The following is a 22118-nucleotide window of genomic DNA, read 5'->3' as shown; positions in this document are numbered from 1 at the left end:
TGACTGCTACTTTCATGAGAATTGATTGTACATCCAAGTAAAATGAAATCCTTGAAAATTTTAATCTTTTCTAAGGAATTGTTTTCCTGATATGAGGTATAACCCATACTAAAGGTTAAAGTCTTTATCTTCGTCAGTGTTCCAAGTCTTCTTCACTTTCAACAAGCATGTTGTCTTACAGGCATGATGTAGATTGCTGGTGAGTCTTCCCTCAAACCTGACGCTGCATTCAATTTATTTGCTCAACCTACAGATTGAATAGGTATGGAGAAAGGATACAACCCTGATACACAGCTTTCCTGAGCAATACTGACTTGCTCTGTTTGAACTGCTTCTTTGTCTATGTACAGGTTCAGCTTGAGCACAATTAAATGTTCTGAAATATCCATTCTTCTCAAAGATAATCTGGGATAAACTCGAGGTCATATTTTTGCTTAATGGCCACTACAAACAACCACTTCATCTGATGAAATAAACAAGCATCAAACTGACACACTGTAGAAAAAGACAGTGGAAAAGCTCAAATTCAAGAGTCAGAAGGTGACCAGGGACCAAATGTGGATTAACTGCTAATATACAAGTCAAACTGAAGCTGAAGATAGTTAAAACAAGCCCAAGAGAGTAAAAATATGATCGTGAGTTCATCCTGTATAACTTTTAAAACCATCTCACAAACAGATTTGATGTACTTACTAACCATCAACAACTAAACACCAGATAAACTGTGGGAAGACATCATCCATGAAAAAAAGCAAAAGGTCATTAAAAAGACAGGAAAGTAAAGACCAAAAATACTATCAGAAGAATCTCTGAAACTTATTCTTGAATAGAGAGATGCTAAAGTGAAAGAAGAAATAAGAGTATTGAACAGAAGATTTGAAAGGAATGCTAGGGAGACAAAGTATTAAAACAAAATGGACAAAAATCTAGAGTTAGAAAACCAAAAGAAAAGAACAGGCTTAGTATTTCTCAACCTGAAAGAAATGAAGAACAAATTCAAGTATCGTGTTTCAATATTGAAGAATTCCATGGACAAAAGTGACAAAACAAAGGACTATTGTTATATACCAGCTGATGGATTTTAACCACGTTCTTTTGGATTGGCAGTGCAACTCCTTACCACTAAGCTACTAGCGCTCCCTAATGAATGGATAAAGATGACAGAAGAACCTTTGAGTTCTTTGAGCCTTTGAGTTGTGGTGTTGGAGAAGAGTAGTGCACTTCCAGAAAAACAAACAGATAATGTATTAGAGAAAGTTCAACCTGAACGTTCGTTGAAGGTAAATTTGATGAAGTTTTACCTCACATATCCTGAACATGTTGGGAGAAGATATTCCTTAGAAAAGGACACATCATACTCGGAAAGGCAGAAGGCCAGCAAAGGACAAGAAGACCCTCAACAAGATGGAAAAATGCAGTGTCTACAGCAATGGACTGAACTGTGTCAGGGATGATAAGGATGGAGCAGGATAGGACAGAGTTCACATCCATTGTTTATGGGGTCGTTATAAGTTGTACTTGGCTCATCTGCACTTAACAACGATAGGCAAAATACTGAATGATGTAGGAAATGTCAAAAAAAGGATGGAAAGAATACACATAATAAATGTGTCAAAACAACTGGTTGACTTTTAACCATTTGTTGTTATTATGTGCCATTGTGTCATCTGCCTCATAGCGACCCTATGCACAATAGCTCTGAACTCTGCTCTACCCTGAGTCAATCTCACTGTCTCCGACACACTCCCGTTACCCCAGTCACTGTGTCAGTCCATCTTATCTGGGGTCTTCTTCTCCCGCACTGTACCTCCACCCTTCCAAGCAAAATGTCCTTCTCCAGACACTGGTCCCTCATGGTCACATGCCTAAAGTATGTGAGATGGAGTCTCAAAATCCTTGCCTCCAAGGAGCAGATTGGTTTCACTCTCTCCAGGATAAACCTGTTTGTTCTCTTGACAGTCCATGGTATGTTTAATATTTTTCTCTAGCACCACAATTCAAAGGCATCAGTTATTCTTCTGTCATCTTTGGTCACTGTCCAGCTCTCTGATGCACAGCAAGCAACTGTGAAGACCATGACCTTATTCTCCAGACTGACATCACTGCTCTTCAGCACTTTTGAGAAGTCCTTGACAGCTGCTTTCCCCTGAGCAATTTGTCTTTTGATTTCTTGACTGCTGGTGTCAAGAGTGCTGATTGTGGGGCTGAGCAAGCTGAAATTGTTAACAACTTCAAACTCTATCATGATGCTCCCAACAGTGGTGATAATCTGTCTTCTTGATGTTGAGCTTCAATTCAATTATCTTCTGCAGTGTTTCAAGTCCTCCTCAGTTTCTGCGAGCAAGGTTGTATAATCTGCATAACACCGGTTGTTGATGAGTCTTCCTCCAGTCCTGATGCCACATTTCTTCCCATAAAGTCCAGCCTCCAGAATGATCTGTTCTGTACATAAATTGAAAAATTATAGAGACAGGATGCACCCCTGATGCAATCAAGAACCAATGGTGTTAAAGGAATAAATTAGAGATAAACTGAACGCACTTGCAAAAAGACTCTAGGAATGGAGAGAATATTAACTGAGGTGTTTCAGCAAACAGATGCAGCTGTGGACATGCTCACTCATCTATGCCAAGAAACTTGGAAGACAACTAATTGGCCAACCTCCTGGAAGAAATCCATCTTTGTGCCTATTCAAAAAAAAGGTGATCCAGGGAGCTCTGGTGACCTAGTGCCAAGAAGCTGCACTGCCATCCCAGAGGCACACAGTTCGAATCCACCAGATGTTATGCTGGAGAAGGAGGGGCAATCTTCTCCTATACCAGTTGGATCTGATTTGATAATACACACTCAAAAAATAATAAAATTTTTTTAAAAGGTGACCCAACACAATGCAGGAACTATCTCAAATCATTAATATCAGACACTAGTAAAATCCTGCTAGTGATTATTTTTAAATGGCTGGAGTAGTACATCAACAGAGAGTTGCCAGAAACTCAAGCTACATTCTTAAGAGGCCACAGAAAGAGGGAAATCTCAGAGAGATCTCGGCTAAAAGCAGAGAAAACCAGAAGAATTGCTCATGTTTTACTGATTATGTAAAAGTACTCAACTCTGTGTGTGTATCATGATAAATTATGGGTGATGCTGAGAAAAATGGGAATTCCAGAACAATACACTATGCTCATGTAGAACATGTACATGAAGCAAGAAGCAGTTCTTCAAATAGAATAAAGAGGCATTCATGGTTTAAAAACATCAAAGATGTGTATCAAGGTTGTATCATTTCACCACACCTCCTCCAATTATAGGGAAACCTGGTGGCTTAGTGGTAAGGAGCCGTGTTGCCAACCCAAGCCACACAGTTCGAATCCACCAGCTGCTCAACAGGAAGGAGAAAGATAGGCAATCTCCTCCAGTGCAATTTACTGACTCTAAAAAACCAACTCAATGGTACCTGCCTCTGAAAATCTGCTGGAGGATCAGCTATGGGTTGGTTCCAACTGGATGGTACATACAACAACAATAGTACCTACCAACATCAACTGAATTTGTATGATGAACAAATAACCTGAGAAATCTAGACAATATGAAGAATGTGGCATCAAGCTGGAGGAAGACTCATCAAAAACCTGTGTTATACAGGAAGATCAAAAATAATGCCCTTCAGTGTGGATTATACCTCAGGATAAAGGGGGGGGAGGGGAATTCCCATAACTGGACCAATAGGCAACACCATGATAAAGAAAGAAAATACTGAAGTTGTCAATGATTGAATTTATAAATTAAAATTGGATTCACAATCAACACCCCTGATAACAGTAGTCAAAATACCAAAATACACACTGAATTGGGCAAATCTGTTACCAAAGGCCTCCTTAAAGTACTTAACAGCAAGAGTATCACTCTGAAGCCTAACTCCTGCTATTTCCAATTGCTTCATATGCATGTGAAAGTTAGACAACGAATAAGGAAGACTGAAGAAGAACTGATGTTTTTTCATTATAGTGTGGGCATACTGTATATACTATGGATTACTAAAAGAACAAACAAATCTGTCACAGAAAGAGAACAGCCAGGGTGCTCTTTAAAGGCACGGATTGAGAGATTTCAGCTCACATAGTTTGGGCATGTTATTAGAAGCCAGTCCTCAGAAAATCATATCATGCTTGGAAAGTAGGTCAGTGAAGGACAGGAATATTCTCAAAAGAGATGGATGGACACAGAGACTGTAATAGTGAACTTAAGTACAGCTGAAATGCTAAGGATCTCGCAAAACTGGGCAAAGTTTTGATCTGTTGGACACAGTGTTGCTTTGAGTTGGAGTCAATTTATTGGCACTTAACAACAAGGGAAGACAATAAGCACAAAATACTAATATTGCATTATTTGATTTAAATGAAATTTTAAGAAAAGGTAAATCTATAGGAGAAGGCAGTACAAATTACCTGTAAGGTAGCCAGGAACACAAGGTGGGCACAGGAAACCTTTTTGGATGATGAACGTATTCTAAAATCAGATAGTGATGATTTTACAACTGCATACATTTATTATAACTCATAAACCATACACTTCCAGTGCAAACTTTATGGTGTTATACTTAAATACAGCTAATTTCTAAAATGTAAATGATATATTCACTTACCATTGTAACCTTCAAGAACAGAATCAATAATAGGCCTTGCAGTTAAGTTATAGACATCAAGTTGTTTACTCTCTGGTCCAAAAACTGTATCAAAAGTAAATGTCTTTGGAGGTTCGTTGAAAGAATCAGTCTTATGTACAGTGATTGTGCCCCTCATCTCATCCACACTGACAGCCTGTTTGTAGCACATTGATTTCTCTCTCTCATTGAGGGGCCGACACCTAACAACGACCTTCACATTATCGCAGCTTTCTGGCTTCTCTGATTTGTTGATCTGGAACAGAAGTACAAGTTACAAAAAAAGAGTACTTTCTTCTACAGTCAACAGACTAAATTTATTATTTCAGAGGGAGTACTTTGCCATCTCTGTGCTTTACACACATAAATTGCTCCATTAATATTTGTTAAATACAAGTAAAGATCTTCGAGACATATTCTTTAAAACACACACACACACAATCCCACAGAAGAGAGTCAAGTCCAACTCCTAGTGCCCCTCAATTGAGTTTCTAAGGCTGTAAATCTTTACGGGAATAAAAAATATAGAAGCTGAGATATACGTACATTTCATTCATTTATTTCTCTAATAAAACCCCAAAACCCGCTGCTGTCAAGCAGACGTCTTTGCATAGCAACCCCACTGATCAAGTTTCTGAGGTTATAAATCTTATTTGAAGGAAACTACCCATCTGCATGAGTACAATGCTTATTTGCATACATTCATGAATGGTTTAGCTTCTTAAGGGAAAAATAATAACAAAGAATAAGGCAAAGTTCCAAGCTGTTGTTCACAGGGTGACTACAAGTTGTAGAAAATGCGACAGAACCTAACAACTTTATGAACATTTGTTTATGCAGTTTCAACACTGAAATTTTTTTAACACTAATATTTGATATAATTAAGAATTCACATTAAAATAAAGTAGTACTGAAGTGAAAAATTCACTTTCTCGCTAAACTCTCACCATTTCAGGCACTCTTTTTAGAAAAATTGTGATTTGAGTAAATTAATAAAGCAAACTGGCTTCTACTTAACTATATCAATATACATATTGTTTTATAACATTAGTTACAATATCCACAGTGTAACTGTTCTTCCTCTCTGTATTATTTCCATTAATCCTTCTATCCTATCCTTTCCTGTCTGTGTGCTTCATCTCTGAGCAAATGCTACTTCATGTGATCTTACATGGTTGGCTACTCTAAGTAGCGCCTCCCTGGCGTTACCTTATTCTCCCTTTTATTGTCTGGCTAAGAAGCTCTCTGCACATCTCCAGTCATTCACATCCACCGGCAGTTCTGTGAAAAAGATGGGCAGGCTCCTCCTGTTTTGATTTATAGCCTTTGAAGGCCAATGGAGGGTCTGTGTGAGTCAGAAGCAACTCAACAGCAGTGAGTGAGTAAATGACTGTTTTGCTGAATGCTGAGTCATGGGCGGAATTTTATTCCAGGTTCACAGGTTAACTAAGGGTCCGGTCTCAAGGGATCCACCAGGCTCAATTGGATCAGCAAGCCTGGCCTTTTTTATTTTCTGAGTTTTGATCTACATTTCCCCACTCCATTCTACTGTGATTCTTTTTAGAATACACAGCCAATGGTAGGTCAGCACTACTTAGTTTTTCTGGTCTCGGGTTCTATTAAGTCCTCTGCACTGTTTCTAACGTTTTTGCTATTCTTCCCTTTTCTTTGCTCTGGACAGGGAGAGACCAATAGTTGTACCATATATGGTTGCTTGTAAGCTAAACGATGGTTACTACACACCAAAGTAGGAACACTGTCTTTCTGGATCATGTTATGCCAACTGACCTCGATGTCACCCAACACTACAGTCTCAAGTCCCCAAACTGGCCACTCATTTCTTTAGGGTATCTGGTTATGATTTGTAAGTTTATAAGGCTTTGCCTCTCTGTTGGCTTTGCAATATACACGGATAGGTTTATAAAATACACAAACACAAATGTAGAAATATCCTGTCAGAACTATATTCGGGTCATGGATACAGTCCTTTTTATGTCAATTCTCTTCATTTTGCCCACTAGCCTACTTATAAATTAACCTTTATTACTTCTGAGAGTGCAGGATTATGTGTATGTTTACTTTTGTTGACTGCATCTCTTGGATAGCTCTCCATCTCTTCCCTTTCTCTGGTGATGTTCTGCTGATCATCCCCTTATGGATACTCTTCTGAGTATTAGAAAAGCACATATAAATCACTGTCATTGACCTGAGGTTATCACTGACAGGTAACAAATTATAGCACTACAATATACCATTCTTGTTTAGGTCACCATCATTAAAAGCCTGGATTATTGGAATTCATGTACTTGCACATCTAATGAACCCAAAACTAAACTCACTGCCATTGTTGAATTGATCCAGAATCACACTTCCTAGGGTAGAACTGCCCAGGGTTTCCAAAGCTATAACTCTTACACAAGCTGACTGCCACATCTTCTCCTGCAGAGGCGCTCACAGGTTCAAACCTCCAGCCTTCCAGTAAATAACTGAGCTCATCACTATGCACCAGGGGCTCCTTTACACTTAATTAGGTCTCTCTGTATAGGTTGTTATGAGTTGGAAACTGATAGCATCAAGTTTGGACTGAGTTTTATAGTCTATACTCCACATGGCAGAGTGAAAACAAATCTATTCTTAAAATAATGCCTTCTCATATGTCTAAGAATAAAAATGAAAATCCTTAAGGTGATTATAAAATCAGGCTCCAGATGCTGTCTACCTCTCCATCATATTCACAAGACAACTATTTAGCTCTCTTAGCCACAACCATTAGCCTTCTTTGGGGCCTTTTCCATTCACCATGATCCTTATAGGCTTTTCCAGCTATTCTTTCTGCCTAGAATATTCCTAATTCTCCTCCTCATTCATTGAAATCCACTTATAACTTCAGGTTCCAAATCAAAAGCTGCTTCATCTGAGGTTTCCCTGTCCAGTCTTCCTGTTAGTCACTCTTACATTTTTCCTCTTGTCTGTTCTTTCTTTGATTAACGTCTGTCTTTCCTTCTTAATGTATTCAGCTGCTAGCCAAAAGGTTGGCTGTTTTAATGTTATCAGTTGCTCCTCTGGAAAAAAATGAAGCTGTTTTGCTTCTTAAAGATTTACAGCTTTTGAAATCCTATGGACTATTCTACTCTGTCCTATAGGGTCATTATGAGCAGAAATTGGATAACCACAGGGATCCGGGTGGTGTCGTGGTCTAAGAGTTGGGCTGCTAACCAAACACTAACAGTTTGAACCTACCAGCCAATCTAAGGAAAAAAGAGACAGTCTATTCCTATAAAGATTTACAGCCTTGGAAACCCTATGGGTTCTACTCTACCCAACTCACTACCAGATTTTGGATTTTTGGTTTGATTTGATTTGTTTTGTTTTGTTTTGTTTCTCTCCCTCTAGACCACCGACTGCAAAACCAAAGGGTTGAACTGAGTTCACAAAGGTCTTTTGTTTGGCTCACACTATTGAAAATATGTTTCCATTAATTGATAAGATTTAAAAATCAGATTTTTTTTCCACAAAAACTATAATTTCTAGGTTTCAGCTGAAATAGATGATCTAACATATCTAGGCCAACAGCCCTATATGACAACATTTTCCAGTTCACCAGAATCTACTTTTACCCACTGTATGTCACGGGCTCACTTTATTCTTTGATGTTAAGTATCTTGTCTCTGTAAACGTTTATGGTTTTTTTCTTCTCCACCCCAAAAATCAGGCTTCCCATTTCCAAGTTCAAGTTCAGAGTAGGGTAGCATATTAAAACTCTAGTGCATATCAAGGGGCTAGTGCACAATATTGAATAAATTGACAAGTAACATGAAAATAAATAAATATTGAGCATTTAGGGCTAAATGTGAAGACTGTCCTCCAAGTCTTTTTGTATCTTTTTTTTTTATCATGATTATCACTCATATGTAAAAGCTTAAATATGAGGAAAGTAAGGGCCTAGGAACCTTTGTAGACGTAGTGGTAAGGAGATGCACTGTTAACCCAAAGGCATGGAGTTTGAATCCACCAGGCGCTCCGAGGGTGAAAGATGGACAATCTTCTCCCATGCCTCCCAAAACCCGATGGAGGGTCAGGTATGAGTTCGGTCAGACTCAAAAGCACATAGCAACAACAAGGGCCCAGGCAGATTAAAAGTAATTGTAATGCTCTGCAAGAGAAGGAGGGACAATTTCCTCCTGTACCAGTCAGATCCAATTTGACGGTACACGCACAAAAAATAAGAAATTTTTTTAAAAAAGTAATTGTTAAAGGCCTCACAATCTGTAAATGACTGGTGACAACACAAGTTTTCTCCATGACCCTGTACTGGATTTACAATGCCCCCTTATTACGTGCACAAAAACAATCTGTGAAATTCTACAAAATAAACACGCGCTCCTCCGCACACGCTCCCCCTACCAATACCCATACAAAGACACTCTACTGATTACATTCTGCGTTGTAAGCTTAAAGCGCCACAGAGGAATGACAGCTCGAGCCTAGAAGAGTCCAAGTTAGAGGACCTTCTCTATGAAGTCTTCCAGAGTTTGGTTCTGCCACGCAAAGGTCACATGGGTGGCTAAGCATCCAAAGCAGAACCTCCGCCGACACCCACCCCCCGCCCTGCTCTGCCCTTCGGGCTGGTACCGAGGGCGCATCCTCCGACACTGCGCCTTTATGCCAAATAGCAGAGGCCCCAGGCGGAATGCAGCATGGACAAAGGCGGCAAGGTCCACCTCGGGCCCCTCCCAGGACAAGCTGGACCCCCACGGTACCCCGACCAACCCAGTACACTCCCCAACCGCGCGGCCCGGGCCCCGCCCCGCCCCACCAGGGCCGACAGCCCGCCCGCTCCGCGCCTCCATGGCAACGGCCGCGCCCCCAGGCCTGGCCCCTGGGATGAGGCTGAACAATTCTCCTCACCGGCATCGTGGTCTCCTCTCGTGCCCAGCGGACGTCCCCGCCCTGTGCACCCCTACGACGCCGGGTTAGTGAGAGAAACCAGGCAGAGACTACCGAAACACCTCCCGGGCTGTACTGAGACTGCAGATCTTCGGACAAGAGCACGCATTGCGCAGGCGCACTGCGGGCTCGCCCCGCCCCATCCCCCGGCCTCTGGCCCCCTCGGCCTCTTGACTACGCCTGCGCGAAGGCTTTTCTAGTCAGTCTCCTAGGACGCCAACCTGAGTCGCGCCTGCGCACTGCTACTATCCGCTGTGCTAGAAACCTGCCCTGCACCAGGCGGGAATACCCAGAGGGCCAGCATTCAGAAAAAGGTATCTTGAGATCGGAAAGTCCATCCATTGGCTTCTGTAATAATCCAAATACTGAAAATAGCAATTATATATTGACGTTTTATTGGATCTCAGCTAGAGAACTAACGTCAAGTCTCTAATTGCTAATTTATGATCGCCTTCACCATTAGAAGGTGAGCTTATTGGTATTTTCACAGTTATCAACAGAGCATGATTTCAAGAAATATTTGGGGATAAAAACGAATGACTCATCTTCTTTACATCGTCTCCAGTGAACACAAGATTATCATTTATCAAACTGCCTGCTTCGTCTTTACTTGAATGTGTAAAAAGAATTTCAAGTTCATCGTAATCAAAATCAAACACCAACAATACCTTCCCCCAAGCTTAAAAAAAAAGTAGGCTTAATTAAGCGAAGTTGAGATTGTGAGACTGATGCTGGATCGGGGAGAATTTCATTCTGTTGTACACTGGACCAAGTGGGTCAGTGGATGCCACTTCACTACTTAACTATCTCTCAAAAAAGATTATCCTCTGAGACTTTCCTCTTCTCAATAAATGGACGCTGAATTCTAAGAGAGTATTTTCAATTGTGTCACGTGCATATGAAAGGTGGAAAATGAAGAAAGAAGACTAAAGAATTTTTTTTTTAATGAAATGTAGTATTGGTGAAGACGATTGCCAAAAGAACAAATACCTCTGTCTTCGAACACGTGCAGCCAGAGCACTCCTTAGAAACAAGTGTGATGTGAGACTTCACCTTATTTGTATATTTTGGACAGGTTTTCAAGTGGGCCTAGTCGATGGAGAAGGCCATTTGTAGTGGGCCCAAACACAGCAGAGATTAGGAGCATGACACAGATTTCCTCCTATACTGTATAGAAGTCCCTGTGAGTTGGAACCAACTCAGGAGATTAAAGACAGTTAACAGTAGGCATTCTGACATTTGCTCAGGTCAAATCAGAGTCTCTGTATCATATGAATATCCATTCTTTTCATAGAGCCTGTTGGGTTTATCTTCAAAGTAGATCAAGAATATGACCCCCTCAATTCCCCACCACTATGACCATTTCACACCTGCATCATTGAGATAATTTAAATTGGAGTCCCTAACTGAAGAGGGCCTGAAGCGCCTGCTGCAGAGGGTCAAGGACTGCAGCCTCCAATATGGATTGAGGCTCAATGTCAAGAAGACAACGATTCTCACCACTGGGCCAATTGGCAGCATCAGGATGGATGTGAAGAGATTGAGATTGTACACAGCTTCAGTTTGCTTGGCTCCACAGTCAACACTCTTGGCACCAGTAGACAGGAAATTAAAAGGCACATTGCCATGGGAAAGTCTGCTGTTAGGGACCTCTCCAGAGTACTGAAGAGCAATGGTGTCTCTCTGGAGACTAAGGTGCGTTTGATACAGGCCATGGTCTTCACAATCACTTGTTATGCATCAGAGAGTTGGACAATGACCAAGGAGGATAGAAGGAGAATTGATTCCTTTGAGCTGTGGTGCTAGAGAAGAGTATTGAGAATACCATGGACTGCTAGGAAAACAAACAGATTTGTCCTGGAAAGGGTTAAACCGGGTGGCTCCTTGGAGGCAAGGATTCTGAGGCTCCGTCTAACATACTTTGGACATGTTGTGAGGAGGGACCGGTCCTTGGAGAAGGACATCATGCTTGGGAGGTTGGAGGGACAGTGCAGGAGGGGAAAGCCCTCTATGAGGTGGATTGATTCAGTGACTGGGATAATTGGGATGGGAGGGTCAGAGACAGTGCGATTGGCACAGGACAGAGCAGAGTTTAGGGCTGTTGTACATAGGGTCGCTGTGAGTCGCAAGCAACTTGACAGCACATGACAACAACAACAACAATTGTATCCTTATTTCTTCTTATTCTATCTTCAACTCAAGAGTTTTAACTTTGTACTAAAATGTAAGTCAGATCATCTTTTCTCTTTTCAAAATACTCTAGTTCTCCTCTCTCAGGGTAAAAACTATAAGTGGTCTCCAAATCTCCTACAATCTTTCTTCTTGTTCAACCTGCACCAGCCCCACTGTCTTCTGGCTACATCCAACATTCCAGACATGTTTGCATCTTACCATGTAAGAGATTTTCGTCCTTGGAGTATGAATTCAGGAAAATAACTAATACGCATTTTACTTAGTGCCAGGCACTGTTCTTTGTGCATTATATTTTTTTTAAATTGTTTAATTCACACGACACTCTTTTGAAATAGTATTTTTAACCTTATTTTTTCAGCTGAAGAAATTGGAGAAACAATATAATTAGGCATTTTGTCCAAGGTCAGAGCCCTGATCTAAACCCAGGCAGTCAGAAAAGTTTTCCCTTAGAGTGACCCTCACTCCCCACTCCTTCACTTCCTTTGAAAGGTTTTTGTTCTAACATCAACTTCTCAGTGAAGTCTTTCTTAACCTCTGGTTTCAAAATTACATTTTTCACTCCTAGTTCTTCTGCCCTCCCCTTCACTACTTTATAATTAATTCCTCACAGTGTTTATCACCATCTTATCTACACACTCAAACAATAGTGCAAGAATGCACACACACACACATACACACTTGGTTGAAATATGATACATATACCAAATATGTAGTCTATTTAAATTGTATAATTCGGTGTGTGTTTTAGTATTTATAGGGATATGCAGCAATTACCATGATCAGTTTTAAAATACTTTTTATCATGTTGTTATCATTGTTTTTAGATGCCATCAAGCTAACTACAACTCATTGCGACCCTCTGAACAGCAGATTAAACCTTGCCCTATTCCGCACCATGCTCACTGACTGACATGCTTGAGCCCATTATCACACTCACTGTGTTAATCCATCTTGTTGGAGGTCTTTTTCTCTGACTCTCCACATTTCTCGGCATAACTTCCTTTTCCAAGGACTGGATCCTCCAGGCAATATGCCCAATGTGTGACATTTTACCATCCTTGCCTCTACAGAGCACCCTCATGGCAATTCCTTCAAGGCAGCAATTCTACTGCCAACCCAAAGACACACAGTTAGAATCCACCAGCTCTTCTAGAGAAGAAAGATAGGTAATCTCTTCCTATTTATAGTCTGTGGAAGGTCAGCCATGAGTCAGTTCCTACTCAACAGCACATAACAACACAATTTCTGTCATAGCAAAACAGAACATTTTCCATTACCAGTCACTTCCCATCCTTCTCCACTTTCACCTCTACCCTCAGGCCAAGCAATCATTAATATACTTTCTCTTTTTTTCATGTTTTGCTTATTATAGAATTTCATATAAATAGAAAAATATAAGTGGTATTTTGTATTTCAGTTCTTTCACTTGGAGTTCTGATGGCCCAGTGTGTAATAAGGAGTTACACTACCAACCTAAAGTCAGGCAGTTGGAATCCACCAGCTGCTGCTCTGAGGGTAGGCAATCTCCTCCTGTCTAATTTACAGCTATTGAAAATCATCTGGAAGATCAGCTGAGGGACAGTTTCAACTGAATGATACATAATAACAACAACACCTTTTACTTAGTGTAGTAGTGTTTTCAAGGTTCCTCTGAGTTATAATTGTTCTTTTATGATTAAATAATATTTTTTGTGTGGGTAAAATACAGTTTATTTATCTTTTCATCAGTTGATGGACATTTGTGTTGTTTCCCTTATTTGGCTTTCAAAAATTAATAATATGGCTATGAATATTGATGTACAGATTTTTGTAAGACTGGTGTATGTTTTGAATTATTTTGGATACATATTGACAAATGGAGTTGTTGAGTTTTGTGGTAACTTTATGTTTAATCATTTCAGAAACTGCTAGACTAGTTTTTTCCAAAGCAAACATACTATTTTACATACCCTCAGCAAGGTATGAGGATGGTACAGGACGGGGTTCAGATTTGTTGTTCATAGAATCAGTATGAGTTGTGCTCAACTATGCTTGCTATGCATCAGAGAGCTGGACAACAAGTAAGGATGACAGAAGAAGAATTGACAACTTTGAGCTGTGGTGCTGGAGAAGATTATTGAACATACCATGTACCTCCAGGAGAACAAACAGGTCTGTCTTGGAGAGGGTGAAACCAAGTTTCTCCTTGGAGCAAGGACTTTGAAGCTTCATCTCACATACTTTGGGCACATGACCAGGAGGGACCAGTCCTTGGAGAAGGACATCATGCTTGGAAGGGTGGAGAGACAGCTGCAGGAGAGAAAGACACCGGAGGAGATGGATTGAAACAGTAACAGGGGTAATAGGGGTTGGTATGTTGGAGTCAGTGAGACTGGCTCAGGAAAGGACAAGCTTCAGAGCTGTTGTACATAGGGTCACTATGAGTCTCAGGTGACTACATAACACATAACAACAACAGATGGCACTTAACAATAACAACAACAGCAAGGTGTAAGAGTTTTAATTTCTCCAGATCCTCACTGACATTTGTTGCCTGCTTTTTTGTTATAGATATGTTAGTGGGGTCATCATAAGTCGGAGTCAGTTTGATGACATTTGAGGTGTTTGTTTTCTGTTAGTGTAAAGTGGTATCTATGATTTTTATTTGCATTTCTGTAATATCTAGTGATATTTTCATGTATTTATTAAGTATTCATGTATATTCTAGTAAAATCTTTCCCTTGATTTTTTAATTTGTGTTATCTTTATTTTTAAATGGAAGAGTTTTAATGCGTTCTACAAATAAGAGTCTATAAAATACATTCCTTATAAGATTTAGATATATAAAAATGTAAAAATCTTTTCTCCCACTCTCAGCCAGTAGCACCACAAACACACGGAACAAAATCTGCAGGGGGGAGAAAGCCCTCACAGGGACACTGGGTTCACCAAGGGTTCAAGTCTCCCCTGGCCTGAGTGGAAGAGGGCTTACATTCTGATGTTTTCATTTTTCTGATTTATTAATGGTATTTATTTTAAAGCCTTGTTATAGGAAAGGGATGATGTTTAAAGAAAAAAAAAATCTTTTCTCCCATTTGGTCAGGTTTTTCCATTTGTTTGTTTATTGATAACATTCTTTAAAATATAAAACATTGCCATCGTGATGACATTAAATGTGTTTTTTTTTTCTTTTACGACTTATGCTTTGAGTGTGGTATCTAAGAAATTCTTTCCTAACCAGTATATGTTACTAAATATCCACAGACTTGTGAAGGCCTCAGAGTTTTGCCTGTTCTGATTTTTAATTTCATACCTTTCTGACCAGAGAAAATATTTTTCTCATTTTAAATAATTTCCTTTTTTAATTAGTAATGTCTATTTTTATGGCCTACCATCCAGAAGAATTTTTATGTTCCATTTTTAGTTTATTTTATTTTTATACTGGTTTACTCACAAAGTTCATATACATTGTTTTTCACACTGGATCTTTCCCTTTCCTTTACCCACTCCTCCATCTACCCATCAAATTGTGTGACCCTATGGTTAAGGCTCCCCTCCTCCTCCTCCACCCATCCTCATGCCTCTGCTCCCCCCTCACCCCCTTGGATCTTCATACTCATTCTACAATAATGATCTTACACAGTATTTGTCTTTATGAAATTGAGTTAGTTCACTCAGCATAATGCTCTCTAGTCCCTCCCAAGTTTTTACAAAATTGTGGCTCTTGCATGCTGCGTAGTATTCCATCATGTGAATGTACCATAATTTCTCAATCCATTCGATTGTGGTTGGGCATCTGGGTTGTTTTCATGTTCTTGTAATGGTGAATAATGCTGGTATGAACATTAGTGTACAGGTCTCCATTTGTGCCTCAGTTCTCATTTTCTTGGGGTATATTCCAAGCAGTGGAATAGCTGGGTCATATGGAATTTGTATGTTCAGCTTTTTGAGAAAGCATGAAACTGCCTTCCAGAGTGGTTGTACCATTTTACAATCCCACCAACAATGTATAAGAGTTTCTATCTTGCCACATCCCCTCCAACATTTATTACTTGATCCTTTCTGTTTTCTTGACAGTCCAATATGAAAAGTTGACATTTGGTATTGTTTAAGCCTTTTCTTTTTTGCTTTGGGTTTACTTAGTTTACTCACTCTAGAAAGTGGGTTATTGGAACTGTCGACTATTATTGTTGAATTGTCTATTTCTCTCTGCAATTTTGTCAGGTTTTGCTTCACATGTTTGGTGACTCTTTTGTTGTTAGGTGTCCTTGAGTCAGTTCCAAGTCCTGTGACCTTGTGTACAGCAGAATACAGCACTGCCTTTTCCTCTGTCATTTCCACAATTGCTTCCATGTTTGAGCCATTGCTGCAGCCATAGGGCTAATCCATCTTCTGGAGAGTTTTCTTCTGTGTTACTGATTCTGTACTTTACAAAACATGATCTCTTATCCAAGGACTTTTCAATCCTGACAACATTTTTCCAAGTAAATAAGATAAAATTTCACCATCCTTGCTTTTAAAGATCATTTTGGCTATATTTCTCCCAAGACAAGACAGATGTGCTTGTTTTTCTAGAAATCTTTGGTATATTTAATATTGTTGGTCAACACTATAATTCAAAAGCACTGATTCTTCTTTGATCTTCTGTTTTCACTGTGCAATTTTCTTATTCATATGGCTCAAAACTCAAACTCAGTGCTGTGAAGCCAGAACTGACTCAGAGCTGGCCTTCAAGTGGGTTACTAACGCAGTAAAAATCTCACAAGAAATTGCTTATTTCTCTCCTTCAGGACCTCTAAAAGATTAGAACTGCCAGAGACATGTAGCATTTGGGTCGGCAGCACAATTCCTCACTGATTGTGTCATCAAAGGGATTGAAAATATCATGGTTCACTCTTCAGCAAATGGTGCTGACAAATTGGGACATCCATCTTCAGAAAACTGAAACAAGATCTACACCTCACACCACACACAAACCAACTCAGAGTAGATCAAGGACCTAGTGTCAAAACCTAAAACTATAAAGATTTTCAGAGAACAAATCTAGATGCCCTAATCCATGGCATTAATAGACTCTCAAACATAGCAAAAACCAAATTAAACAAATAAACAAAAAAAAACAAATAAATTCACAACCCGGAGAGGACAAAATAGATAAATGGTGGTGGTGTTGTTGTTATGTTCCATGACTCATAGCAATCCCTACATATAATATCTCTGAACTCTACCCTATCTTGAGCCAATCTCATTGTCTCTGACACATGTACCCCTATTACTCCAGTTATTGCATCAATCCACCTCATAAGGTCTTCCTCTCCTGTGCTGTGTTTCCAGTCTTCCAAGCATGGTGTCTTTCTCCTCCTGGCAACATGCCCAAAGCATGTGAGGTGGAGCTTCAGAATCTTTGCTTCTAAGGAACAGTTTGCTTTTACTCTCTCCAGAATGAAACTTCTGTCACTGTACAAAAAATTAAAAAAGCTGATACAGAAGAATTTAATTAAACAATATATGATCCAGCGGCAAGGATGATGGGGGAAGTCCAAGCTGCTCTAAAAGAATTAGCAAAAACAAAGCCCCAGGAATTGATGGCAATATATTTCAACAAACAGTTGCTGCCCTGGACACACCAGGTTGTGACAAGAAATCTGGAGGACAACAGAGTGTGGAAATTATCAAACATTATCATTAATATTACACACAAGAAAACTCTGCTAAAGACTATACAAAAATGACTGGAACAGTGCATCTGCAGAGAACTGCCAGACATGCAAGCTGGGTTTAGAAGACAGCATAGCACTAGAAACATTACAGTCAATGTTAGATGGATCTTTGTTGACAGTAAAGAATATCAGAGGAATGACTTACCTATGTTTCATTAACTATACAAAGGTATTTGACTGTGTGGATTACAACAATTGTAGCTAACATTAAGAAAAAGAAGAATCCCAGAACACTTAATTGTGCTCATATGAAACCCATACCTGGACCAGGAAGAAGTTGTCAGAGCAAGGAAACAATGAATGGTTCAAAATCAGGAAAGAAGTATGTCAGGATGCATCCTGTTTCCATACCTTTTCAATAGGTATGCAGAACAGATCATTCAGGAGGCTGGACTTTTTGAAGAGGAATGTAGCATCAGAATTGGAGGAAGACTCATCAACAACATGCATTATGCATATGACACAACCCTGCTTGCTGAAACTGAGGAGGACCTGAGACGTTTGCTGCACAAGAAGGTTAAGGACTGTAGTCTTCAATACTGATTGAAGCTCAACATCAAGAAGACAAATATTCTCACCACTGGGCCAATTGGCAGCATGATAGAGGGAGAAGAGACTGAGATTATTAACAATTACAGCTTGCTTGGTTCCACAATCAACACTCTTGGCACTAGCAGTCAGGAAATTAAAAGACTAATTGCATGGGGAAAAATGGATGAATAGGATCATACACCCCAAAATTTCTACAATGGAGTAAGAATAAAACCCCTAGATTGGGAAAAAGATTAAAAAATGTCATATCTGACAAGGAACCCTTATATAAAATTTTTAGAATACTCCAGAACCTCAACAAGAAAAAGACAAACAACCCAATACCAATATGGGCAGAAAATATGAAAAGACTCTTCTTCAAAGAAGATATTCAGATGATAAACAAATGAATGAAGAAATGTTCAAAATCCCTAGCTATCCGCTTTCTAAATCACATGCCTCTGGAAACTCTATGAATATATAGAAATTATATAGGGTGCAGGTCTTTTGTTCATAGGGTCGCCATGAGTCGTATTTGACTTGATGGCACTTAACCATTGCTAAGTGAGACTAGTGCTATAATTTGAAGGAGCATTCTTCCAAGTTGCACAGCACTCTTCTGTCAATTTGCTGCACTGAGGTAACCTAGAGCTGCTGGGATGCTTAACACTGTGCCACTGGTATGTCAAATGCCAAAACGGTTGCCCAAGGTGGACAGTGTTTGGTGGAGCTCCCAGTTTAAGACAAGTTTGGAAGCAGGAGTAGCCTTCACTTCCTAAACCACATGCCTATGGAAATTCTATGAACTTGGAGAAATGATGGTAGTTATAGAGAGGCTTCAGGTCTTTTGTTCATGGAGTCACTAATGAGTCGTGCTCAACTTGAAGGCAATCAACAAAAACAACTAGAGATATCCAAATCAGAACAGCAATGAGATATTATCTCACCCCAGCAACAACTGCAAAGTTTAACAGGACAGAAAACAACAAAATCCGGTGAGAATATGGAGATATTTGAACGTTCATGCACTGCTGGTAGGATAATGAAATGTTGTAACCACTATGAATGGCGCTCAAGCACCTCTTCAAAAAGTTGAAATTAGAAATACATCATATATAATCCATCTACCTCACTACTGGAAATACACCCTGAAGAAATAAGAGCTGTGAAACAAACAGACATAATGCACACCCATGTTTTTGGTTTGTTTGGTTTTTTTTTTTTATTATTTTAACAATGATTATTTCTGTAATGGCTATCTTTACATGTGGGTATTAACAATGTAAACAATACCACATATAACCATCAGATACCTCTATTAGAACTGATGGAACTAGAATGACAGGTTTCGATCATTCCATTTCACAGTATGGCTTTCTTCAAAACCATTTACGTTAAAAAGTTTCTTGAAAAACCTTGCCAATTAAAAAAAAATCCTATCAGTGAGGTTGAAATGATTTTTAAAAATTATTTTTGGTTATCTGCACATGAAGCAAAGTGTATTTGACAAAATTTTTTAGGCACAGTCTGGTAAAAATAACTGCCAGGAAGGACAGAAAGAGTTGTCATTTATTTCTTGTAAGTACGGTTTCTGAAAGTTGAATGAGGGCATTTCATTCTGGGGATGGTCGAAGTTTACTGATCTCCCTTACTGCTTCGTGGCAGTACCACTGCGGGAGGTAGGTTGGTTGTTGTACACCATAACTCTGTAGCACATACTGTCGAGCTCTGTCCACATCACCTGGCAAACTGAATCGTCTCATTCTCATAGCATTCATTTTTGGGAACTGTTGGCAAGCAAATACGACAGGGCCAGTGGCTAACCCGAGCTTCAGATAGGCTGATGTTGGTTTGCCCATATGGTGGGAACATGAGATGAAGTCTAGTACGTCATCTGTTAGCTGAAAAGCTATTCCCACATTTTCCCCATATTGATAGGCAATCTCATGCACTACTGGGTCAGGGTATCCTAAGACAGAGATGGCTTTACAACTGTTGGCTGTGTCTTCTTGAAGGTCTTTTCAAGGTAGTGTGCAAATCTTTCATTTTCATTTTCTTTTGACCTTAACTGAAGAAATTCACCACGCACCAAATCTTCAATAACTTAGGTTAAAATAGATATAATTGTTGTATTTCTAATTCGTGCCAAAACCATGGAAGCTGTGGAAAGAATTAAATCTCCATCAGCCTTCTTTTCCCCGCAGATCTTATTAACTGTGTGCTTTCCTCTTCGAGAACTTGCATCATCAATAACATCATCATGAACCAGACAAGCAGTGTGGATCATTTCTGCAATTAAGGCTATGGAACGCTGACTTGCTTGCACATGTCTGGCGTTACTATGATGTATATTACATGCTCGGGCCGTTAGCACAATAATTGGTCGAAAGGCTTTTCCTTTTCCATCTAAGTAGTACTCAGACATCTCCTTCAGTTCTGTTGTCGATATGAGTAGTTCCTTCCTAATGTCCTCATACAGACCTTTTAAGTCTCTCCAGCCAAGTTTAAAAGGATCAGTGTACTTTCCACCACTCTGTGTTTTACTGCAACAGCACACTGTTGGGGTTATAAGATGAAATAGTGATATCCTATATACATGTGAAAAGGTAGATGTGAAACTCTTCAAAAGATTAAAATAGGGCATCTGCGTTCGGGCACCCGCAGGGGAGCGCGACCAAGCCAGGCCCGCGCTCTGCTGCGTCAGCCTCCAGGAGCTGCAACGCCGCCACCGCCACCAGCGCGAGGCCATGGTTCGAGTGTGAAAGTAGCGGCAGCGGTGGCGGCTCCGCCTAGGGCCCGGGCGGTCCTCCTCCCAGGACCACACCCATGTTTATTGTATCCTTTATTCACGGTAGCAAAGAGATGGAAGCAATCCAAGTTCCTATCAGCAAATGGAACAATAAAGAAACTGTGGTACATTAATACCGTAGAGTATGAAGCAGCAGTTAAAAACAATTTATTAAACACTGCATAACATGAATGAGTGTGGAGGACATTATACTGAATGAAATAGCTCATTCACAAAAAAGACAAATATTGTATAAAACCAATATGTGTATTATAAAAACAGAAGGTGGCCAGAGGAGGGTGCTGGAGAGACCAGGAAAGAATGGATAGATAACTACTACATTGGAATAAGCAAAGGGAAGGTCGATCTGAAATGAATAAATGATCAGACATTATGTGTACAGCAATCTGTGAACTGGAATAAAACAGGCAAAATGGCCTGAAGACCACGGTGGGAAGAAGAAAAGAAAAATTAAAAAACAGAGGTGAGTGAAGGGACCAGCAGTATACAATTAGGGTTTGCTCGGACATTCTTATAAATCACACCAGTTATGGTAAATTTTGCCTATGAATGATTTAACAAAATCAATGAGATTTGTAAACTTTTCACTAAAAAAAAAAAAAGGGAAAGAAATTACCTTAGACACATCTTACTACTCAAAGCATTATCTTTGCTTTTTAACCTTTTAAAGTGTCTTTTGCAGCAGATTTGCCCAATGCAATTATTGTGGGGTTTTTTTGTGTGTGTTTTTTGTTTGTTTTTTGTTGTGGTGGGGTTTTTTTTAAATTTCTTGCTTGTTGCTTCTCTGAGTGTTGATTAAGGATCTAATGAAAAAGAAATCATTGACAATTTAAATCTTTTTGCAATTACTATAATAATGTTTATTCGTGCAATTTTGAGGATTTCTGTTTTCTTTTATTGTTTTTTTGTGTGTGTACCATCAACTTGAATCCAACTGGTACAGAAGGAGATTGCCCCTCCTTCTCCAGAAGAGCCTCTGGTGGGCTTGAACCGCACACCTCTGGGAGATTTCTGTTTTCTTGATGTTAATAATTCCCACTGAAGTGCTTTGTCAGTGAGTGCTCTGTGTTTGCTCTCCTTTCAGCAAGCAAGCTTGTATTGTTTGCATAGTGAAAGTTGTTAATGAATCTTCCTCCAATCCTAATGATGAGTTCTTCATATAATTCCTCAGATTATTTATTTGCTCAATAGACAGCTGAGTAAATACAGTGAAAGGACACAACCATGATGTACACAGTTCCTGATTTTTTTTTCTCTCTCGTGTGTACCATCGAATCAG

At 39.6% G+C, this 22118-nt stretch overlaps 1 protein-coding gene and 1 pseudogene across 1 annotated transcript in view; both read right to left on the bottom strand.

The window, feature by feature from the left end:
- KIF3A (kinesin family member 3A) overlaps positions 1–9666 on the bottom strand; it is a 65988-nt gene extending 56322 nt beyond the window's left edge. Inside the window, exons 1-2 of the mRNA XM_006888081.1 lie at positions 9569–9666; positions 4643–4916 (exon numbers count right to left, since the gene is read on the bottom strand). Of these exons, the coding sequence (XP_006888143.1) occupies positions 4643–4916; positions 9569–9574 (280 nt within the window). The 5' untranslated portion in view covers positions 9575–9666. The remainder of the gene's footprint in view (positions 1–4642; positions 4917–9568) is intronic.
- Positions 9667–19595: 9929 nt separating this feature from the next.
- LOC102873102 lies at positions 19596–20779 on the bottom strand (annotated as a pseudogene).
- Between the last annotated feature and the right edge of the window lie 1339 nt (positions 20780–22118).

The sequence above is a fragment of the Elephantulus edwardii genome, unplaced genomic scaffold (genome assembly GCF_000299155.1).
Source record: "Elephantulus edwardii isolate Elephantulus edwardi_28Jun2011 unplaced genomic scaffold, EleEdw1.0 scaffold00064, whole genome shotgun sequence".
In the NCBI taxonomy this organism is placed as follows: Eukaryota; Metazoa; Chordata; class Mammalia; order Macroscelidea; family Macroscelididae; genus Elephantulus; species Elephantulus edwardii.
This window is presented reverse-complemented; position numbering and strand designations above follow the sequence as displayed.